This window comes from Melopsittacus undulatus, chromosome 1 (genome assembly GCF_012275295.1).
Source record: "Melopsittacus undulatus isolate bMelUnd1 chromosome 1, bMelUnd1.mat.Z, whole genome shotgun sequence".
In the NCBI taxonomy this organism is placed as follows: Eukaryota; Metazoa; Chordata; class Aves; order Psittaciformes; family Psittaculidae; genus Melopsittacus; species Melopsittacus undulatus.
In genome coordinates, this window is record NC_047527.1 from 18,255,088 (window position 1) to 18,272,747 (window position 17,660).

General features: G+C 40.7%; 2 protein-coding genes across 3 annotated transcripts in view; one reads left to right on the forward strand and one right to left on the reverse strand.

Annotated features, from left to right (window-relative positions):
• Positions 1–369: 369 nt before the first annotated feature.
• On the reverse strand, positions 370–5,511 carry ENY2 (ENY2 transcription and export complex 2 subunit). The gene is made up of 5 exons (XM_005150927.3): positions 5,418–5,511; positions 4,971–5,103; positions 2,768–2,838; positions 830–904; positions 370–608 (listed from the first exon to the last, which is right to left on the reverse strand). The coding sequence occupies exons 2-5, from the start codon at positions 5,036–5,038 to the stop codon at positions 532–534; spliced, it is 291 nt and encodes a 96-aa protein (XP_005150984.1). The 5' UTR covers positions 5,039–5,103; positions 5,418–5,511; the 3' UTR covers positions 370–531.
• Positions 5,512–5,536: 25 nt separating this feature from the next.
• Positions 5,537–17,660, forward strand: part of NUDCD1 (NudC domain containing 1) — a 37,483-nt gene continuing 25,359 nt past the window's right edge. The window contains exons 1-2 of one of the 2 annotated variants that reach the window (XM_031050533.2): positions 5,537–5,688; positions 15,397–15,551. In XM_031050533.2, the coding sequence (XP_030906393.2) occupies positions 5,577–5,688; positions 15,397–15,551 (267 nt within the window). In that variant the 5' untranslated portion in view covers positions 5,537–5,576. Of the gene's footprint in view, positions 5,689–11,951; positions 12,031–15,396; positions 15,552–17,660 lie in introns of those variants that run through there. The other variant, XM_034063777.1, reaches the window with a different exon arrangement.

The following is a 17,660-nucleotide window of genomic DNA, read 5'->3' on the forward strand; positions in this document are numbered from 1 at the left end:
TGCTTGAAAAATTTAACCTCTTATGAATTACTGCGTGAATACTTACAACAGAAATTGTGGACTTGAAACCACTCACTCTAAAGCAAAGTACTGGGACGAATGCCACCAACTGTTTCATGTAGTCTTAACTTCTTCATGCCATCCAGCTACTTACTCAGAAAATTAGAAAGGATACGCTCAGTAGTATGTCATATCCCATTTTCCACAGACTTCTTTCCCCCTCTGTATTTCTACGTCATATGCTTATTAACCTTGCTTCTTTTTTTTGAAAATTTGAGCAATTCTGCACAACCATATAAAATTATGGCTTATTAAAACCAACAACAGGTGATGCCATATCACAGTGCACTGACACAGAGAAGAGCCTTATAAGCACAAATCCACAAAATTTTTTATTAAAGTAACACCGAGTTTAAGAAATCAATGCAGTGCAAAGGAACTTCAACTCATCATCCGTAAGTATGTAAACTGCATTCCAATCCTGACATGACTGACATAATATAGAGACAATGTCCTAGGTGAATGTCAAAGTTAAAGACTGGCATGCTGGGCAAGGAATGTTCTTATTCTTTGCAAGAGTTCTTTCTTTACGCTGTCTGGTACCAAGGCTGAAACACAAATAAGAAAGCAAGAAGTAAAAAAGCAGGACAACATGGAAAATAAGCTAATATCGACCTTTCATAACAGCTATTCTTTTTTTGTTCTTGCAATTCTGTTAATACCTGAATGTAACTGAAGCTACTTGATTCTCATATAGCAGATCGATATTTTTCCCATTTAAAATGGTATATTTATATGTCCTAACACATTCATGTTTACATTTTCTTACCTCTGCCTTTGGGAGTGATTTCTGCCACCAAATCGTCAACAGTAACATGCTCTAATCCTTTTTCTTTAATAACATCTGGGGAAGATCAAGAACGATATTTTAAAGTCTTTTAGCACATTAATTAGAAGACAAAACCTATGTCAATGATTAAGAGACAAAACCTGCAAACATAGGTCATCAGAGGATATAAAGTAGCATGTGACCTAAATGTAACTCAGTGCCTACTGCATTGCACACTAGATTTAGCCTCTCATTCAGACCATGGGTTTAACAATAGGAACTTGGAATTACTGATGCATCTTGATCAGCTCATATTTTAGAATCCAACACAACACAGTTTAAGCTTATCTGAGCATTACCAGGTGTCTGTATTGCTTGAGTGTTGTAGCGCTTATCTCTTCAAACACGTTATTTACATGACAGGGAGAAAGAGATGCAGTTGGAAAAAGACTTTGGAACATACAGCAAGGGAGAACACAGAGACAGTAAATGCTCACTATTCCTGATTGGTTTAAATAACACATCTATATTTCAGCAAAGTAAAAAAGCATATCTGAAAGAAGATACGCATCTACAGCAAAAGCTAGATTGATATGCTGTATGATTAATGCATACCAGCATTTAAACAACTTCTTACTTATAGTACCTTGAAGACCTAAAAATGCAAAGTCAATGCTGAGAAAAAACTTCCAATCAGCAGCATAAACCTGATTTTTTTTGTGGAAATGTGAACGTTTTTAACTGTATCCATAGGACTGATTGTTCAAGATACTAAATCCATTTTCTGAACTGACATCACATGAACTATTAGTAAACCGTTTTTCTTGGTTGAATTTCCTGTTGAAGATAATCCTCGATTGCTCAATTATTGGCTGTAACCCACAGGGGCAAGAAGACCTAGAACAAACTACCAAAAACCACCCCAAAACCCCCAGCCCAACAATAACAACAACAGACCCTCACTCCCAATTCCTCTCCTTTTCTTTGGAGGCTGTTAGGCCCTTAATAGGGACAAATGAAGTTCTGCTTGCAGTTACAGTTCAAAATACTAATATAAACCAAACATTTTACATGACTTTCCTATAGCAGAGTATATAAAGTTGAGAAGGCAGATAAACATCCCTTTCACTACCTGTACTACTGAAATGGGGAACCTCTGGCAGTGGTATCAGGCAGACAACTGCCAGCATGGATCATTTCAGCCTTTTCTGCAAATCCACCTATGAAAACAATTTAACACACTCAGCCCTATAAAAAGAAAAGCTTTGTGATGGAATATTCAGTAGCTGGGCATAACAGACCAAATCAGAACTAAAGCAAAAGCTCCAGGGATTTGTTATTTGCTTTAAGGAAATTTCATCATGTGGTAGTATTCCTGGCTGCTGAAATACTATTTGCAAATCTCATACAATTTACAAGCCAGTAAATTGTAGCAATGCTCAATACTTAACTCAGAACTAAAGATTCAGGTATCTAGAGATTCATCAGCTTTTCTCCCATCTAAGTAGATGATCTTACTTTCAAGAACTGTACTTGGAAAGAGTACACATGTACTTCGTCTCCCATATGCAAACAGAGTTCTTTCAAGCTGTTAAGTTGCATACCACTGTATTTGCTCCATCTTCCTCTATCTTTTTTTTTTTATTCTCCAGTGGTAAGGAAGTCATCTCTCTCAAAACAAAAAGCTGTATCATCATGAATATGTAGGGAATCAATTCCAAGACTTTTCTTCCTGAACTTAAGAAAGTTCAGATCAGAAAAGAAGTGTCCAAGTTGGCAAGCTGCTTTTTGCATGCAAAACCAATTGCCAGGGATACCTTCCTCTTGCTCATGTCTTGTTTAAATTGAGTGTTACATAGCAAAGCCTTCATCTGGGACTTTTACTTGGCCAGAACCTCAGTTGATTACAAAGAACATTAGTTATTTGACCACTGTTACCTTTGCAATGTGCCTTCAGCTGATCCTTCCAGCCGCATTCGATTAATTTGGCTCTAAGCAACTCTTTAAGGCTGTTAAGACAATATACAAACTTGTTAGGAACGGCAAACATTCCCAACAGCTTAACGATGCTTCAGGATGACAATTACATCTACAATTCCTATCCACAACAGAACTCCCAGACCAGCAGCCGAAACAGCTGACCAGCATGTAAACCCTAACCCGAATGAGTACTAATTTTAGTTTATCATGTTGCACTGAGAGGAGTTGGTAGCTCACAAGCTAATTTCACAGTGTTTCTTTCAGGCAGTGTTGATGCTGCAGCCACAGAAAAGAGGTAGAAGCCCTTGAGTCACTTGAACTGCTCAGGTCTACTCTGTTAGCATACATATGCTAACTTTAAAAGTTAAAATATTTCACCTGAAAACAGGCCTTCAAAAGAAAACCTTCCCTCTTCCCCTCTAAAAGAATTCCATACAAGTGTTTTCAACAGCAGGTTTCTCTTCCCAGTTACGCTTTACTTCATGTTGAGTGAAGACAAAGGGACCATGTATCTTCCTAATGCGGTCAGCAATTGTAAGCATAAGTAAAAAGGATTTGGGCGTTAAAATGGACAAGACTCACAACAATCTGCTGCAATGGTACATCTACTCCATGTATCAATAGAGACTATTGAAAGCTAGCTAAGAAAGTGAAAATTAGTACTGATCATAGAAAGGCTCTGATAAAACTTGCTTATAATACAGCTTTTGATGTCCTGACAAAACTCTTCTCACTTAGACTAAAATAGTTCCCAATACCATTTCAAGAAATTGCTTGCTCTGCCGAAGCTCTCCAATGGGATGAGAGTGCAATCTCCAATGGGATGGTCACAAGCAGGAAAGGAGCAGCACAGTGTAGACACCATGTCTATGAAAGGTTACACTGGGCACAGGACTATTCAATGATCTAGGGAGAAGACTCCTCATACAGGCCTTGAGAAATAAAGGAAATGGAGCTTTTGGTGCATGGTGTTATTAGTGAAATTATGATGAGGATGCATGGCCAGCAGGTCAAAGGAGATGATTCTCCCCCTTCTACTCTGCTGAGACACCACCCAGAGTCCTGTGTGCAGCTCTGTAGTTCTCAGCACAGGAAAGACATGAACCTGTTGGAGAGGGTCTAGAGAAAGTCCACAAAAATGATAAGAAGGATGGAGCACCTCTCCTATGAGGAAAGGCTGAGAGAGTTGGGGTTGTTCAGCCTGGAGGAGCTCCAGGGAGACCCTATTGTGGCTTTTCAGTTCTTTAAAGGGGCCTACAGGAAAGCTGGGGAGAGACTTTTTTTAACAGGAGCCATTGTGACAGGACGAGGGGTGATGGTTTTAAACTAAAAGAGGGAGATTCAGGCTGGTCGTGAGAAAGAAGTTTTTACAATGAAGGCGGTAAAATACTGGCACAGGTTCCCAGAGAGGTGGTGGATGTGCCATCCACAGAGACATTCAAGGCCAGGCTGGATGTAGTTCTGGACAACCTGATTATTTGAAGATGTCCCTTCTCACTGCAGGAGGATTGGAGTGGATGAGCTTTGAAGGTCCCTTCCAACCCAAAGTATAAGCCTGCTAATGATATGTAACTATACTGCAAATAAAACAGACTTAAGAGACAAAAAAAGGCCAAAACCTAGCTGCCACACCACACTACATAATTCACTTGTTTGCCTCTATCGGGATCTCTAGAATGACTTGCACAAGTGCTGTTTTCTGTGTTCCGTTGCATATTTATTTCCTTAACAAGAGACAAGTACACAGGAGAAAATCAAATAGGGAAGCTTTGTCTCATTCTCTTTATCAAGAAATAACAAGATTTAACTGCAACAAGTGCATTTAATGGCGATCTGTATAAGAACCAAGAGCTTTCCAACAAAAAAAAAATGCCAGAATAAGAAAAAGCTAAGAGTTTGAGAATAAGTTTAAGAGTTCATAAGCCAACCACCCCCTCCTTCATTTTGCTGTCTCCCCTTTTCAAGTGCAAAACTAACATAAAACTGCTCAAAAGGCAAAAATAAGAGATTTTTAATACAGCTTTACATAATACATAAGGCTTTCACACGCAGGTATTTGCAGAATTTAGTGTTAACTTTAGTTAATCTTTACTTCTAGGAATGGCTCATGTTCGATGGTATTTTTAGCTTCATGGTGGCACGGAATCAGAAGCCTGCTTACCGTTCTCGCTCTCCTGTTTCTATTAGCTTTTGGTTAATGGTTGCTCTCATCTGGGCATCTTTGTTCATGTTGGAAGTCCCGGTTTGTCACAAACGACACGGAACGTAAGAGGGGCTGACCACCATCCGTGTCACTAACACAACAAAAGGAAAGTCACTCGCACAGCTACAGGCAGCACCGCGCCCGCTGCTAACGACCGGAGGGATCCCCGGCATCAGCACCAGAACAGCACTCTCCGGGCCGGGCGCCTCGCTCCAGGGCGCCGGTAGCTCACCGACCCGCTGAAGCGGGCGCGGCCTTCCCGCATCCAGAAACTTCCTCTCCCCCCCGCCTTCCCCCACTCTGCGCCTCTCTCGCCCACCCTCCCGGACTCCCCCCGCGGCCGAATCGGAGCTGCGAGCACTGGGAAAGGCCCCAACAGGCCACGATCCATCGCTACCGGCTCACCCAACACTGCACAGCACAGCCAGGCCCCAACGGCACAGCTCTGGCGCCGACAGGAAGTGCTTCTGGGGACTACAGCTCCCGGCACGCCCCGCAGTCCCGGTCCCGTGGTGCTGCGCGGTAGCTCGTGCCTCTGCGCTGAGCTGCTCCCGGTGTCGCGGCATGGCTGCTCACTGCTCTCTGCAGGTCAAGCGCCTGCTCTTGGACCCCAAGTTCGAGGGTTACAAGCTGTCCCTGGAACCGCTGGCCTGCTACCAGCTGGAGCTCGACGCGGGTGAGGAGTGGGGCGGCGCGGCTGGGCTGGTGAGACCGCCCTGTGGCCTGGGGGGTTCTCTTGTGGTGCTCTCTGGCAGGCGCAGCGGCCCTCGTTGCAGGCGTGGCCCGAGCTGGGGGCGGTGTGGCCCGAGCGGGGGACAGCCCGGCCCGCTGTGCGGGGCGACTTGCACGCCTGTCCTGGGTCGGAACGGCCGGCGGTTGGCATACCTGGCTTTTCCTCTTAGTTGCTCTCTTTACAATTGGCAGCACCGTTGACTTTGGTGTCCCAGTATGTACACCCAGCTCCGTGGTGGACCAAGGTTTCAGGCTGTTATCACATCACTGCATTACAATGGCCTGCCCCTGTGAGTTTGAACTCTGTTTCTGAATGAGTAAGGAAATCTGTGTGATAAATCTGGCTTAGCCTTGTACACACGCAGTAGTGTTCACAATGGCAGGGAACATGTGAGTGTGATGAAGTGCAGGTGATTTATAGAAGCATGTATAAAATCAGTTATTTCCTACAGACCTCAGCAGGTAGCGTTTTTACTTTCTTTCTCTGCCCACAGTTCAGATGAGGATGTAAGGGTTGTTTATTCCGTGCTTTGCTTTTTCTGTTAAGTGTTATGAGTAACATTTGAGGTACTGGTCCATTAATGGACTAATTTGCTGAGAAGAATGTTCTTACAGCCTTAGCCATGCCCCCTAAAATCTCTCATCCACCTACAAAAACACCTAAATAAAGGTATGGGCTTTGTAGGTGGATGAATTACTTTTTTTTTTTAATTTTTAAAGAATCTGAGACAGTAATATACAGTTTGGGTGGACTGATCTCAACCTCTGTATGTCTGCTGATTTATGTGCCTGTCTACAGAGCTAGCTGTTACTTCTTACTTTGGTTTGTGTTAAATACATGGCATTATTAGTGGATCAGAAAGGTGTGTTTGCCATTTTGAATTGTGGGCAGAATGTGAAGCTGTGTGTGAACTGTGTATTGTGGGAGTGAATGAAGGTGAGGTGATACTGTATGTGCATCTGTCATAGGACTGGAAAATTCAAAAAGAGTAACATTTTTGTTATATACTTTGACATTTTTTACTGTAAGACTAATTTAGGTGTCCCCTTTCAAAAGGCAGTCCAAATACGAGTTAGAGAATGTGTGTTAGGAGTGTATTACAGTTGTGTCAAAGATGGCAGCAGTTAGTGTGGCATACGTACAGCCTCTTAGTTTGCCCTTTATTTGGTACTCTGCCTGTTGTTAGATAGCTTTGTGGTTCTTGGGTAGTCAGTTGTGCACCTGTTCTCAGTAGGTGAGGTTTACAGATTCTTATTAAACTTCTTGAATGATGGAGTTGCTAATGGAGAGATGGATCTAGACACTTCTTGTCTATTCAGATATTTTATGTAATAGCTTCAGTAACCTGTGTGACAGAAGACTCAGATACCTTTCTAGATGTTTTGTTTATCGATATTCCAGCTTGCTCTTAGGCATACAGCTGGTGCTCTCTCCTTGCTGTTTTTTTTCTTACTCCAAGGCAGTTTTTTTTTCACAATACAGGGATGTTCTATACCTGAACTTTATGTTTCCTGTCTAATATGTATGCATAAAACTGAGGGCATCCTTTCACAACTTGAGTTTTATGTTATGCAGGAATAATGGGTTGAGTTGTAGAAGCAGGGTGTGGTGTGTAGGCCATAGTTTTTTCAAATTACTGCCAGAGAGAAGAAGTTAATACTGTGTTAGAAGGCCAAGGACTTCTGCTTTCCAGCACATTGTGAGAAGATTAGAAGTCTGAGGAGCATAATGAAGAACTTGGTAGTCTGTATGTCATTAAATTAATACTTGTTAATGAGTGAAGAGTTTTAATTTCCTCAAAGTGAGAGTGAGCAAAGTACAATAGCTGAAATAAATGTCACATGTTTAGGAACACTGTCAGCATGACTAATTTCTGATTTTATTCTCAACTGTGTGCAAAATGCAAGGTAGAATATGGAAGATTAATGTAAAAAGGCCATTGGATTTTTTGTTTGTTTTTCAGGAAACGATTTCAGGAATCCTTGTCTCAAATGACCTGAGATTTGGAGTTCTGCCTGTGTGGCATCCCAAATTTCATGGCAGTAAAATGAGCATGTGAGCTTTGAAGCGCTTTGAATATATAATAATATATAGAAATAGGTACTTATTCTTAAAGTAGAACTGAATTAACTCAATTGAAGTTGAAGTATTAATGCAGTGTTAATACAAGCTTGCATATTAAGCATTAGGGTTTTAATCTTTGATATTTCATCTATGTTTTTATATTTAACCATTTTTATGAATTTCACTGCTAGCTGTAAACTGAAATGACTGAAAGAAGTTGGCACATGGAGTTGGTGCAGGCTTCTACTACTGGAGCAGGTGGATGGCAGCACATGTGTCCTGGTTTGAGCAATAGCAGTCATTATTCTCCTTCTTGGTAGCTGGTGCAGTGCTGTGTTTTGACTTTTGGGCTGAGAACGGTTGCTGATAGCAAGCATGTTTTGAGTTACTGTTGAAATGTTTGGTTTGTCCAAGGCCTTTTTCTGAGCTCATGCTCTGCCAGGGAGGAGGGGAGGCCGGGAGGAAGGAGAGACAGGACACCTGACCCAGGCTAGCCAAAGAAGTATTCCGTACCATAGCACATCATACCCAGGATGTAACCGGGAGAGACACGGAAGAGCTGGAGCTCTGGGGGATGGGGGGGTATCGGTCGGTGTTCGGTCGGGCAGGGTGGGGTGAGTTATGGGTCGGTGGCTGGTGAGGTGTTGTATTCTCTTCACTCGTTATTTGCTTTATCATTATTGTTTGTAGTAGTAGCAGGAGTGATTTATGTTATACCTTAGCTATTAAACGGTTCTTATCTCAACTCGTGGGGGCTACATTCTTTGGATTCTCCTTCCTAACTCTCCGGGAGTCGGGGAAGCGAGGGGGGGAGCGAGTGAACGAGCTGTGCGGACTTGGTTTTAAACCACGACAACATGGTACTGCGGGGCAACTTCTGTTGGTTGTCATGCTCCTGGGGCTACAGTGAGCTTCATTTTCTGACCATTGTGTAAAAGTTAGTATTAAGTTCCAGTTTGCCTTTAAGTTTCAAACTGCAGTTGCCAGGAATTTGCTGTGGTCAGACGTGCAGCAGAAATAATTTTAAAATGTTTATTTAATATATTTATTTTATTAGATCTGTACTAGAGGGGAATTTTCTAGTGAATATCTTAAATACAAGGTCACAGTGATGAATGGTGAAATTCTGGGATCTTGCGTTCCCTTTTAAATACTGGGATTTGCATGTTCATCTTTTATTTCTTCCTTGCTCCTACCTATTCTGTCCTAGTTAGTCTAAACTTTCACAGTCATTACTCCTTTCTCATCTCTAATCCTGGGAACATGGTTTAACTAGTAATGAGTCCCACACTGTTACATGTTTAATTCCTAACTCTTCATCCTAAGTTTTGTGTATTTTTATTTTCTTAATTTGTTCTCATAACTTATTTCCTAGTAATTCCTTTGTATTGAGCCTTGTATGGCCTTTCTTTTAAACCACTGAACCTTTGGGAGGGAAGAAAGAATGTCTTCCTCTTCTGCCCTGATCTGAACTCAGCAGAGCCCAGAGCAGTCAGTGGCTGTGGGACAGACTCTTGTCTCCAACAAGGACCATGACTTAAGATGCACGTAGTTTTTAAAGGAATGAAAACCTCGCTCTTGACTTCCACTGATCAGATGTAACTTGATTCCTTTTTTTTTCAGAGGCTTAGAAGTTACTCAGTTGTGGGTTTCCCTCATGCCTTTCCTCTGATTTTGTCTATTTGGCAGAACTGTTATTCATATCAAAAAACATGCACCATGCCTCACCTGCAGTACTGCATTCAGCTCTGGAGTCCTCAGTACAGGAAAGACACAGACCTGTTGGAGAGGGTACAGAAGAGGGCCACAAAAATGATCAGAGGGATGGAGCACCTCCTTTGAAAGTCACTTCTAACCCAAACTATTCTATGATCATACCATAACAGCTGAAAGGCATAGTAAACATTCACTCAAACATGGAACTCCTGTTGCAAGCCAGGAGAGCATGCAGAGAGTATGTTCCTTTGATTATGTGCATTTACAGGTTTTTTGTCACTTTTAAAAATAAAAAAGGTGTTGATGAATGCCTGCTCTGCTTGCAGCCTGTTATGACCAAAGGGTCTCTACTTCTGTGAAACATAGTTGCTCATTCATTCTGCTTAAGTGAAAAGTAGTTGTATTACTAATACCACATGAATATAATTTGTGTCTAGGAGTAATTATGGAGCCAAAGGTACTGATGCATTTCATAGAATCATAGAATAGTTAGGGTTGGAAAGGACCTTAAGATCATCTAGTTCCAACCCCCTCTGCCATGAACCCTAATGAAGAGTCCCTCACCAGCATCTTTATAGGCCTCCTTCAGATACTGGAAGGCTGCTATGAGGTCTCCATGCAGCCTTCTCTTCTCCAGGCTGAACAGCCCCAACTTTCTCAGCCTATCTTCATACAGGAGGTGCTCCAGTCCCCTGATCATCCTCGTGGCCCTCCTCTGGACTTGTTCTAACAGTTCCATGTCCTTTTTATGTTGAGGACACCAGAACTGCACACAATACTCAATTTCAAACATTTATAGCAGTTTCCGTTTGTGTTTTCCATGTCCATTTGAAAAAATGATTAGAGAATGAAAGTCTTCTATGTATGAGAAATACTAAGAAACTGTGAGCCATATCTGTAGTTCACTGAACTATCAGCTGTACTGATACTTTCACAAATGTCTTGCAAGTTTTTGGATCTTGTTCAATTTATTTGTTTAATTTTTTGCGTGATAGATAATATTTACTTAATGGTTGTGTAAGTACTATGATTAGGGAAAATATTTTGCTACAGAGTATCTGTCAGCCTGTGCTTGTTTTCAGCGAGCTAGGTGTTTATTAAAACAGGAACATTTTGTGTTTAGTCTGTTACAGGTACTGCAGTAGAATAACCAAGCCTTGTACTTTTACTCAACAGCAGCAATGAGATGATGCTGCCATTAACAATAAGAGGATATTTGTTGATATTAAAAAAAAAAAGAATTAATGCAGGGTTAGAAAGATCTTTGAATGCTGATACTAGAAAATAAATTAAGCTCTTCCATGAGGTTATAAATTTATATGAAATACTGAATTACTGCCACTGGGTGGCATTGCAGATCAAACTATGGCATACAAGCCTATAACATTCGATGCATCAAAATAATATGTTGATATAATTGTTTTACATATTTTCCAGTTTTGTAAAGTTGTTTTGATGTATTCAGTAAAACATCTAAAAATGGGGGATAGAGGAAGCATTCTGCACTAGTTTTCCTTTTTTTTTTTCAGTTATGCTATATCATATTTGGTAGCAGATATAAGACTTCTCTGTTTATTTAAAGTATATCTCTTGATAGTGTTTTTTATTCAGAGGAGCTTTTTTTCCTCAGTGCAGAGTAATAATTATAATATCCACTTAGATCAGAGATGTCTCACTCCTGTTGTTTCTTATGAGTTCCTTTGCATTTAGTGCTTTTTCTTTTAGGTAAAGGTGACATGTGTGAAACTCTTTGCTGAATTATCTTTGAACTAAGTTGAGTCAAATTACTTTTTTTTCAAGCATGAAACTGAAGATAAATACACTTCTAGAAAAGTGGCATCATTTTCTTTGTACTAGTCTGAAATATCCCACCTAACCAGGGTTATTGAGAAATAATATTGAAAGATGCAATATAATTTATACATTCTGTATATTTGGTCTCTTTTTGGGTATGACAGAGTATGAATCAATGTTCTTGGGTTTTAGTAATGCAGATTTATCAAACTTGAAGGAGGCCATGCATCATTCTGTTGAATTGCTGTCATTAACTGCTGCTTGTTAATTGAACCTCCAAAAAATGAAGAGCACAGTGCTAGGCTCTTAAACAAACGACCCCTCCCCCCAAAAAACACACCACAACTCCCCAAACAAAGCACACAGAACAACCCATACAACAAACCCTACCATAAACCTAACAACAGCAAAAATAAGCAAAAAAATCCTGACCAAACAAAACCAGGCAAAACTGTGTGACTGAATAAGGTGGTGATCTGATTGAAGTATTTCTTTTTTTCCATTTATATTAACCTCTTTTTTTTCCTGAATTTCCTTTATTAAAAGTCTCTATTTCTTTTCTCTTTTGTCCTTCATTATTCTGCACTCAGCTCTGTTGGTTTTCTCATTTTTCCAAGGACCATCAAGAAAACTTGAACCTGGAAGGCTGTAGAAAGGAAGGAATGAACTTCATCCTAGTGTAAAATCTCCTATAAACTATCTGAGCACATGGTATGTGATAGCAGATGGCATTTGTGCACACATTTCACTTGATCACAGAATGGATTTCAATTAATTGAGGATGGAATAGTTACTCTAATTATTTCTCCTTGGCAGAGAGCTGTATACATGATACATTCTGCAGGCAGTTGATAAACTTATTTAAAGTGTTTTATGACAGTGCAGTACAGATTTGTTTGAGTTCCTGGTTTAAAATTGCCCATATATATTGTATAGTTTCTGACTCCTGTTTCTGAAGAATTAATTCAATATTGCAATTGTACAGTATTCCTGATCCCTTGTTAGTCAGGGTGTGTCAGCACTACAGGCTAAAAAACTCGAGGCAGAAAACTTTATTTGTGGTTATAAAGTTCATCACTTTAGTCAGCTAACCAATAGTGTATTATTCCAGTGATTTTCTTGGCAGGTTGTACATTTGCTTCAGGAAGCATCTAAATTGGAATGTTCACTATGTGTTTCAGTCACAATTCTGACAGTAGCAACATGTCTAAGGGGGTGAGGAGGGAGAAGTAGAGAAGAAAGGCCTTCTGAAGTAATACAGTTTTAGGTTTTCTGTGTTAAAAAAAGCTTTACATGCTTCCACATGTGTATTTAATTTCAGAAGATCAGTTAATTAACTATACAGGAAGTAGATGACATGTACTTGGTTCCGCTGGAAACAATTATCCTGGATTATATTTGATTTTGTCTGTAATTGTTTGCAGAATATTCACATCATCTCATGTCATGTTAGAAAAATTATCTCTGTGATAAAGCTTGATTGTATGAACAGCTTTAAAAACATTTTCACAACAAACATATCCTTTTACTATCTTTTACTGTAATGTAAATTTTTTTTAGTGTAATTTACTGCAAAATATTCTAATTATTAAAAGTAGAAATTTGAATGGGTAGCAGGCTTTTCCACTACGAAAGGTGCATATTCTTCTGGGTTCTTTGTGGATATTCTAGCTTGTTTTGAAGGGCCTTGGCTCTTCAAGGGAACAGTAATTTATTAATTGGAGGAGTACAGAAATCCCTCCTGTGTGGTGAATGTGAATAATGATTTGAGCTGAGTGGAATTAATACTGTTGGCTTGCAAATATCAACAGTGATTAGGAGACTAATTGATAATTATACTCTCATTTTGCATAGTGTGACTGGGTGTTTTTATTAATCAGGCAGTATAATCTTGCACAGTTTCCTGTAGTCACTCTTATCTTAATAGCCCATGTCTGTGATGGGGTCAGTTTTCACTGAGCCATCTAGTGACTGTCTGATAGATGGTTTTGTGACAGCTATGCAGTGCCACTGATTGCACTGCAAAATGATCTGCTGTTGCTGTAGTGGGTGTTCTGGCAGAGCAGAGGAAACTACGGGTTCTTCAGTAGGTTTTAAGTAGATGCTAAAGAGTGTAAGAGATCTGAGATGGGGACTGTTACATAGAGTTGTGAATGGCCCCTGATATGAGTGTGGATGGAAGTGAAATATTGGAAATAGCTTTGCTCTGGTTTTGAGCAGAAAAGAGAAGAAAGTGGAAGCTAAAATAGTAGGAATTAAAATAGCTGTTGTGGTGAGAAGGATTAGCCTTGAGGTGCTTTCCCCATACTCTGGTTTTAAAGGCTAATAGTCATGGGCTGACAGAGTTTACTTAAAACTGTCTAAAGGATTTTACTTGTGTGAAGTTCAAGATAAACTTCCTGCAAGGAAGCTAAGGATCCTGGGATGACTGTACTGGAGGGTGAACTGGAGTTCCAGTCTGAGACTATTTGCAGAAGGATGGACTAGACTTACTGACATCTTGGCTGAAATTTGATGATTTTCCATATTTTTAGGTGTTGAAACTACAGCTGCTTGATCTCTAGGTATGGAATAGGAAGAAAAAGCTGCATAGGTTAGATAAAAACTTGGCTTGTCTTAGGTAAGACCAGTTCTGATTACTGGCAGCTGAGGCGAGGTTTTCTATTTGGAAAAATCTTCCTCAAGTGGATGAGCACAGGTAGCATGCTTCTTGCCTTGAAGAAGGTACTGTAATAGTGAACAGCCAGCGTTTCAGCTTCTTTCAACTGAAAAAGCTTACTTGGAAGTTTTGGTGCCACTTTGGCTTATTTCAGGGATGGATTCTGTGAGAAGCTGCCAGAAGCTTCCCCCATCTCCAATAGATCCAAAGCTGAGCCCATCAGTGATGATGGTAGTGTCTCTGGGATAATACATTTAAGAAATGTTACTGCACAGGAGCAATTGCAGCTGGAGAGAGGAACGAGAATATGTGTGAGAAACAGCTCTGCAGATGGCAAGGTCAGTAAAGGAGGAGGGCAGGAGGTGCTCCAGGCACCAGAGAAATGATTCCCCTGCAGTCTATAGTGCAGATCATGGTGAGGCAGGCTGTGCCTTTGCAGCCCGTGGAGATCCCAGACCTGCACTGGAGCAGGCTCCTGGCAGGACCTGCAGCCCCATGGAGAGAGGAGCCTGGGCTAGAGCAGGTTTCTGGCAAGAGCTGTGACCACACGGGGGGCCCACTCTGGAGCAGTTTGTGCCTGAAGGACTGCACCCATAGAAGGGACCCACGCTGGAGCAGTTCATGAACTGCAGCTTGTGGAAAGGACTCCATTTGGAGAAGTTAATGAAGAACTTAAGGTCCTTTTCCACCCTGTTTTATGATTCTGTTTCATGTGGGAGAGACTCCATGCTGGAGCAAGTGAAGAGTGTGAGGAGTCCTCCCCTGGGAAAGAAGGATCAGCAGAAATGACTTGTGGTGAACTGCTCACAACCCCCATTTCCTATCCTCCTGTGCCACAGGTGGGGGAAGGAAGTAGAATAAATCAGGAGTGAAGTTGAGCCTGGACAGAAGGGAAGAGTTTGGGAAAGTGTTTGTAAAATTTGGTTTTACTTCTCTTTATCCGACTCTGATTTGATTGGTAATAAACTAAACTAATTTCCCCAAGTTGAGTCTGTTTTGCCCATGACAGTAATTGGTGAGTGATCTCTCTCTGTCCTTTTCTTGACCCATGTACCTTTTGTTATATTTTCTTCCCCTTGTCCAGCTGAGGAAGGCAGTGACAGAGCAGCTTTGGTGGGCATCTCGTGTCCAGCCAGGGTGAGCCCACCGTCACGGGCCACTAATGGTTATAGTTGCTGCATGGTCTCAGTGAATGGCTGCACTGGCCTTTAGTGAGGATGACCTGCTTTCCAAGTTTATGGTGAAATTTTAAACTATGTATGCATAATGTGTTTTTATTCAAATAAGCCAGACCTGTCGACAAAGGATGGAAAAATTATTCTTAAGTTATGTTTGAACTGTCAATTATTACATGATAAATAAATGTTTAAATAGTCTTTTTCTGGTTTTTTTCTTGTTTTTATTTTTACCTCCACCAGCTGTAGCAGAAGTGAAGCTTCGTGATGATCAATATACCCTTGACCACATGCGTGCTTTTGGCATGTATAATTATCTTCATCTTGATTCCTGGTACCAGGATAATGTCTACTATGTTGATCAGTTTGGAAGGATTATGAATCTGTCAGTGACTCTGGTAAGAATAAACTTTATTAAAAATTACTGAATTTGAAAAAGTGTGAGATAGGATAGAAAATATAGCAGGTGGGAGTTGAATGCAAAAACTGGGGGAAGCTGCTGCCAGGAACATGGGTAGATTAACACAAGTGCTGTTCACCAGGAAGGATGAAAGGATTTAAAGTGAGGTGGCTGACATACTTTCATTGATAGTATTGCATTAGTGTTGCAGTAGTGCTTTCAGTCATCTCTTTCCAGTCTGGGGAAGATAGACATGGTGACAAGCAGAAAAAAGAGTAGACACTTCTTTTCTCCCCTATGCTACTTGATGTTTGTTTGCTAATGTGAAAATCCTGACATTGTAGATACAAGGAGAGAAAGAAGCTGTATGGATTAGAATTAGAAATGCAGGCCTTTATAGGCTAATAGCTTACTCTTGGCATCACTTGCTGGAGGCAAAAAGATGCTGGTGGCCTTGAGCAAACTTGAAATAGTGCAAGCAAGCTAGCCATGTTTGGAGAAACATGACAGTTCTCTGCTTTTATACTCATGTTCTTAAGTACTAAAACTTTGTTTCTTTTGAGCCATTTTAATGCATTGGTGCACTAGTTTGCAGTACAGAGCTATTCTTCATTCTGGAGGTGAAAGGACACATTCTGGAGGTGATAGGAACCATGTTTCTGGTACGCGCAATTGCAGTACTTGGTCATTAAGGAATAAAAGACTGGAAAGGAAAATATCTACTGTAATGTTACCAAGAAATTTGACTTGTAACCCTGCAGGACAAAAAACACAAGGAGATCTGTGATACTTTGGGAGAGCATGGCTTACTTTGTGAAGGGTTCTGGGGTTGAAATTACTAGTCCAAGGCCAAGCTGAGAAAAATCCAGAAGTGGTAGTTCTGGATTTTTCAGGAAGTAGAGGTTTCCAAAGGATGGTAGGTGGAAAACTGAAGCTTCAGAACAGTTCCTTTACTTTTCATGGAATGTAGAAGCAGTTGGAGCCTTTGGCAGGCTGTTGCTGCGACAGAATAATCTTCTGGGATTTCTTCCAAATTATTTGAGATATCTGGTTTCCCAGTAGGAATGTCTAAAAGAAAGAAGCTTGTAAAGGAAAGCCTCCTGTGAAGAGTGGCTTGTCACAGCATCATTTTTTTGTGCTTTTGTGGTTGGTTAACCCTGCCTCAACCAGACATGCACCCAGACACACTCTGTGGTCCCTCTTCAACAAGACAATGAGAAGATAAAGCAGAAAAAAACTCGTGGATTGAGATAAAAGCAGGAAGATCACTTACCAATTGCCATCACAGGCAAAACAGACTATGCTTTGGGGTAATTTAATCTATTGCCAAAAAAAAACAGAGTAGGATGATGGGAAACAAAGTCACACGAAGCTCCTACTGGGAGCTGGGCTTGGGCTTTCCATTGGCCTGTAGGGGAATATCTGCCTCACTGTGGTCCTCTTGGGGTTGGAAGCAGCCATGTGCGGCATAGGGCAGCCCTGGTCTCTTCTCACAGAGGTCATCTCTGCAGCTCACCACTGCCACCACAACGCAGACACCCAATTCATTCCATTAATAGGAGGGCACTAAAGTGTGCAGATTTCTTTCTTAGCAGATAAAGGATTTTACTAGATAAAGGATTTAAAAACAGGCAGTAATTTTCATTTTTATGTGCAGTAAATTGAAATAATAAATATTCTTCCCTAGGACTAGTGGAGCTGTTGTAGTCATTGGGAAAGTGGCACCTGGTTAATATCTAGTCAGGAGTTTAAGTTCCACCCTAATGTGAAATAAATAGCTGCCATCCTGTGTCCTAATGCACAATGCAGTCTGTTTTGCAAGGAGATGTGTTTGCATATGCATAAAAAGGAGTGTGTTTTCAGAAACATCAACAAGGTGTCTCATTACAAATGTGCCTGGCCATATATTAGGCAAATGTGTATTACAAATAATAATGCTGTTTTCAGCCAAGAATAACTTACAAGTTAGCAATGGCCACAGTTAAAATTAATGTCACTCGTCTTTAAAACAGAAGATGTAACAGTTTAACATGCTTATCCTAAATTCAAAGTGAAAGAACACATAGGCTTTTTAACACATACTTCTTTCTACTTCCACTTCCTATTT

Excerpts from the sequence above, each read along its gene's own strand:
- ENY2 (XM_005150927.3), bottom strand. The coding sequence starts at position 5,038 with ATGAACAAAGATGCCCAGATGAGAGCAACCATTAACCAAAAGCTAATA. Across the intron at positions 2,839-4,970 it reads GAAACAGGAGAGCGAGAACG|CCTTAAAGAGTTGCTTAGAG; the intron begins GTAAGCAGGCTT and ends TTGTCTTAACAG. Across the intron at positions 905-2,767 it reads GCTGAAGGCACATTGCAAAG|ATGTTATTAAAGAAAAAGGA; the intron begins GTAACAGTGGTC and ends GATCTTCCCCAG.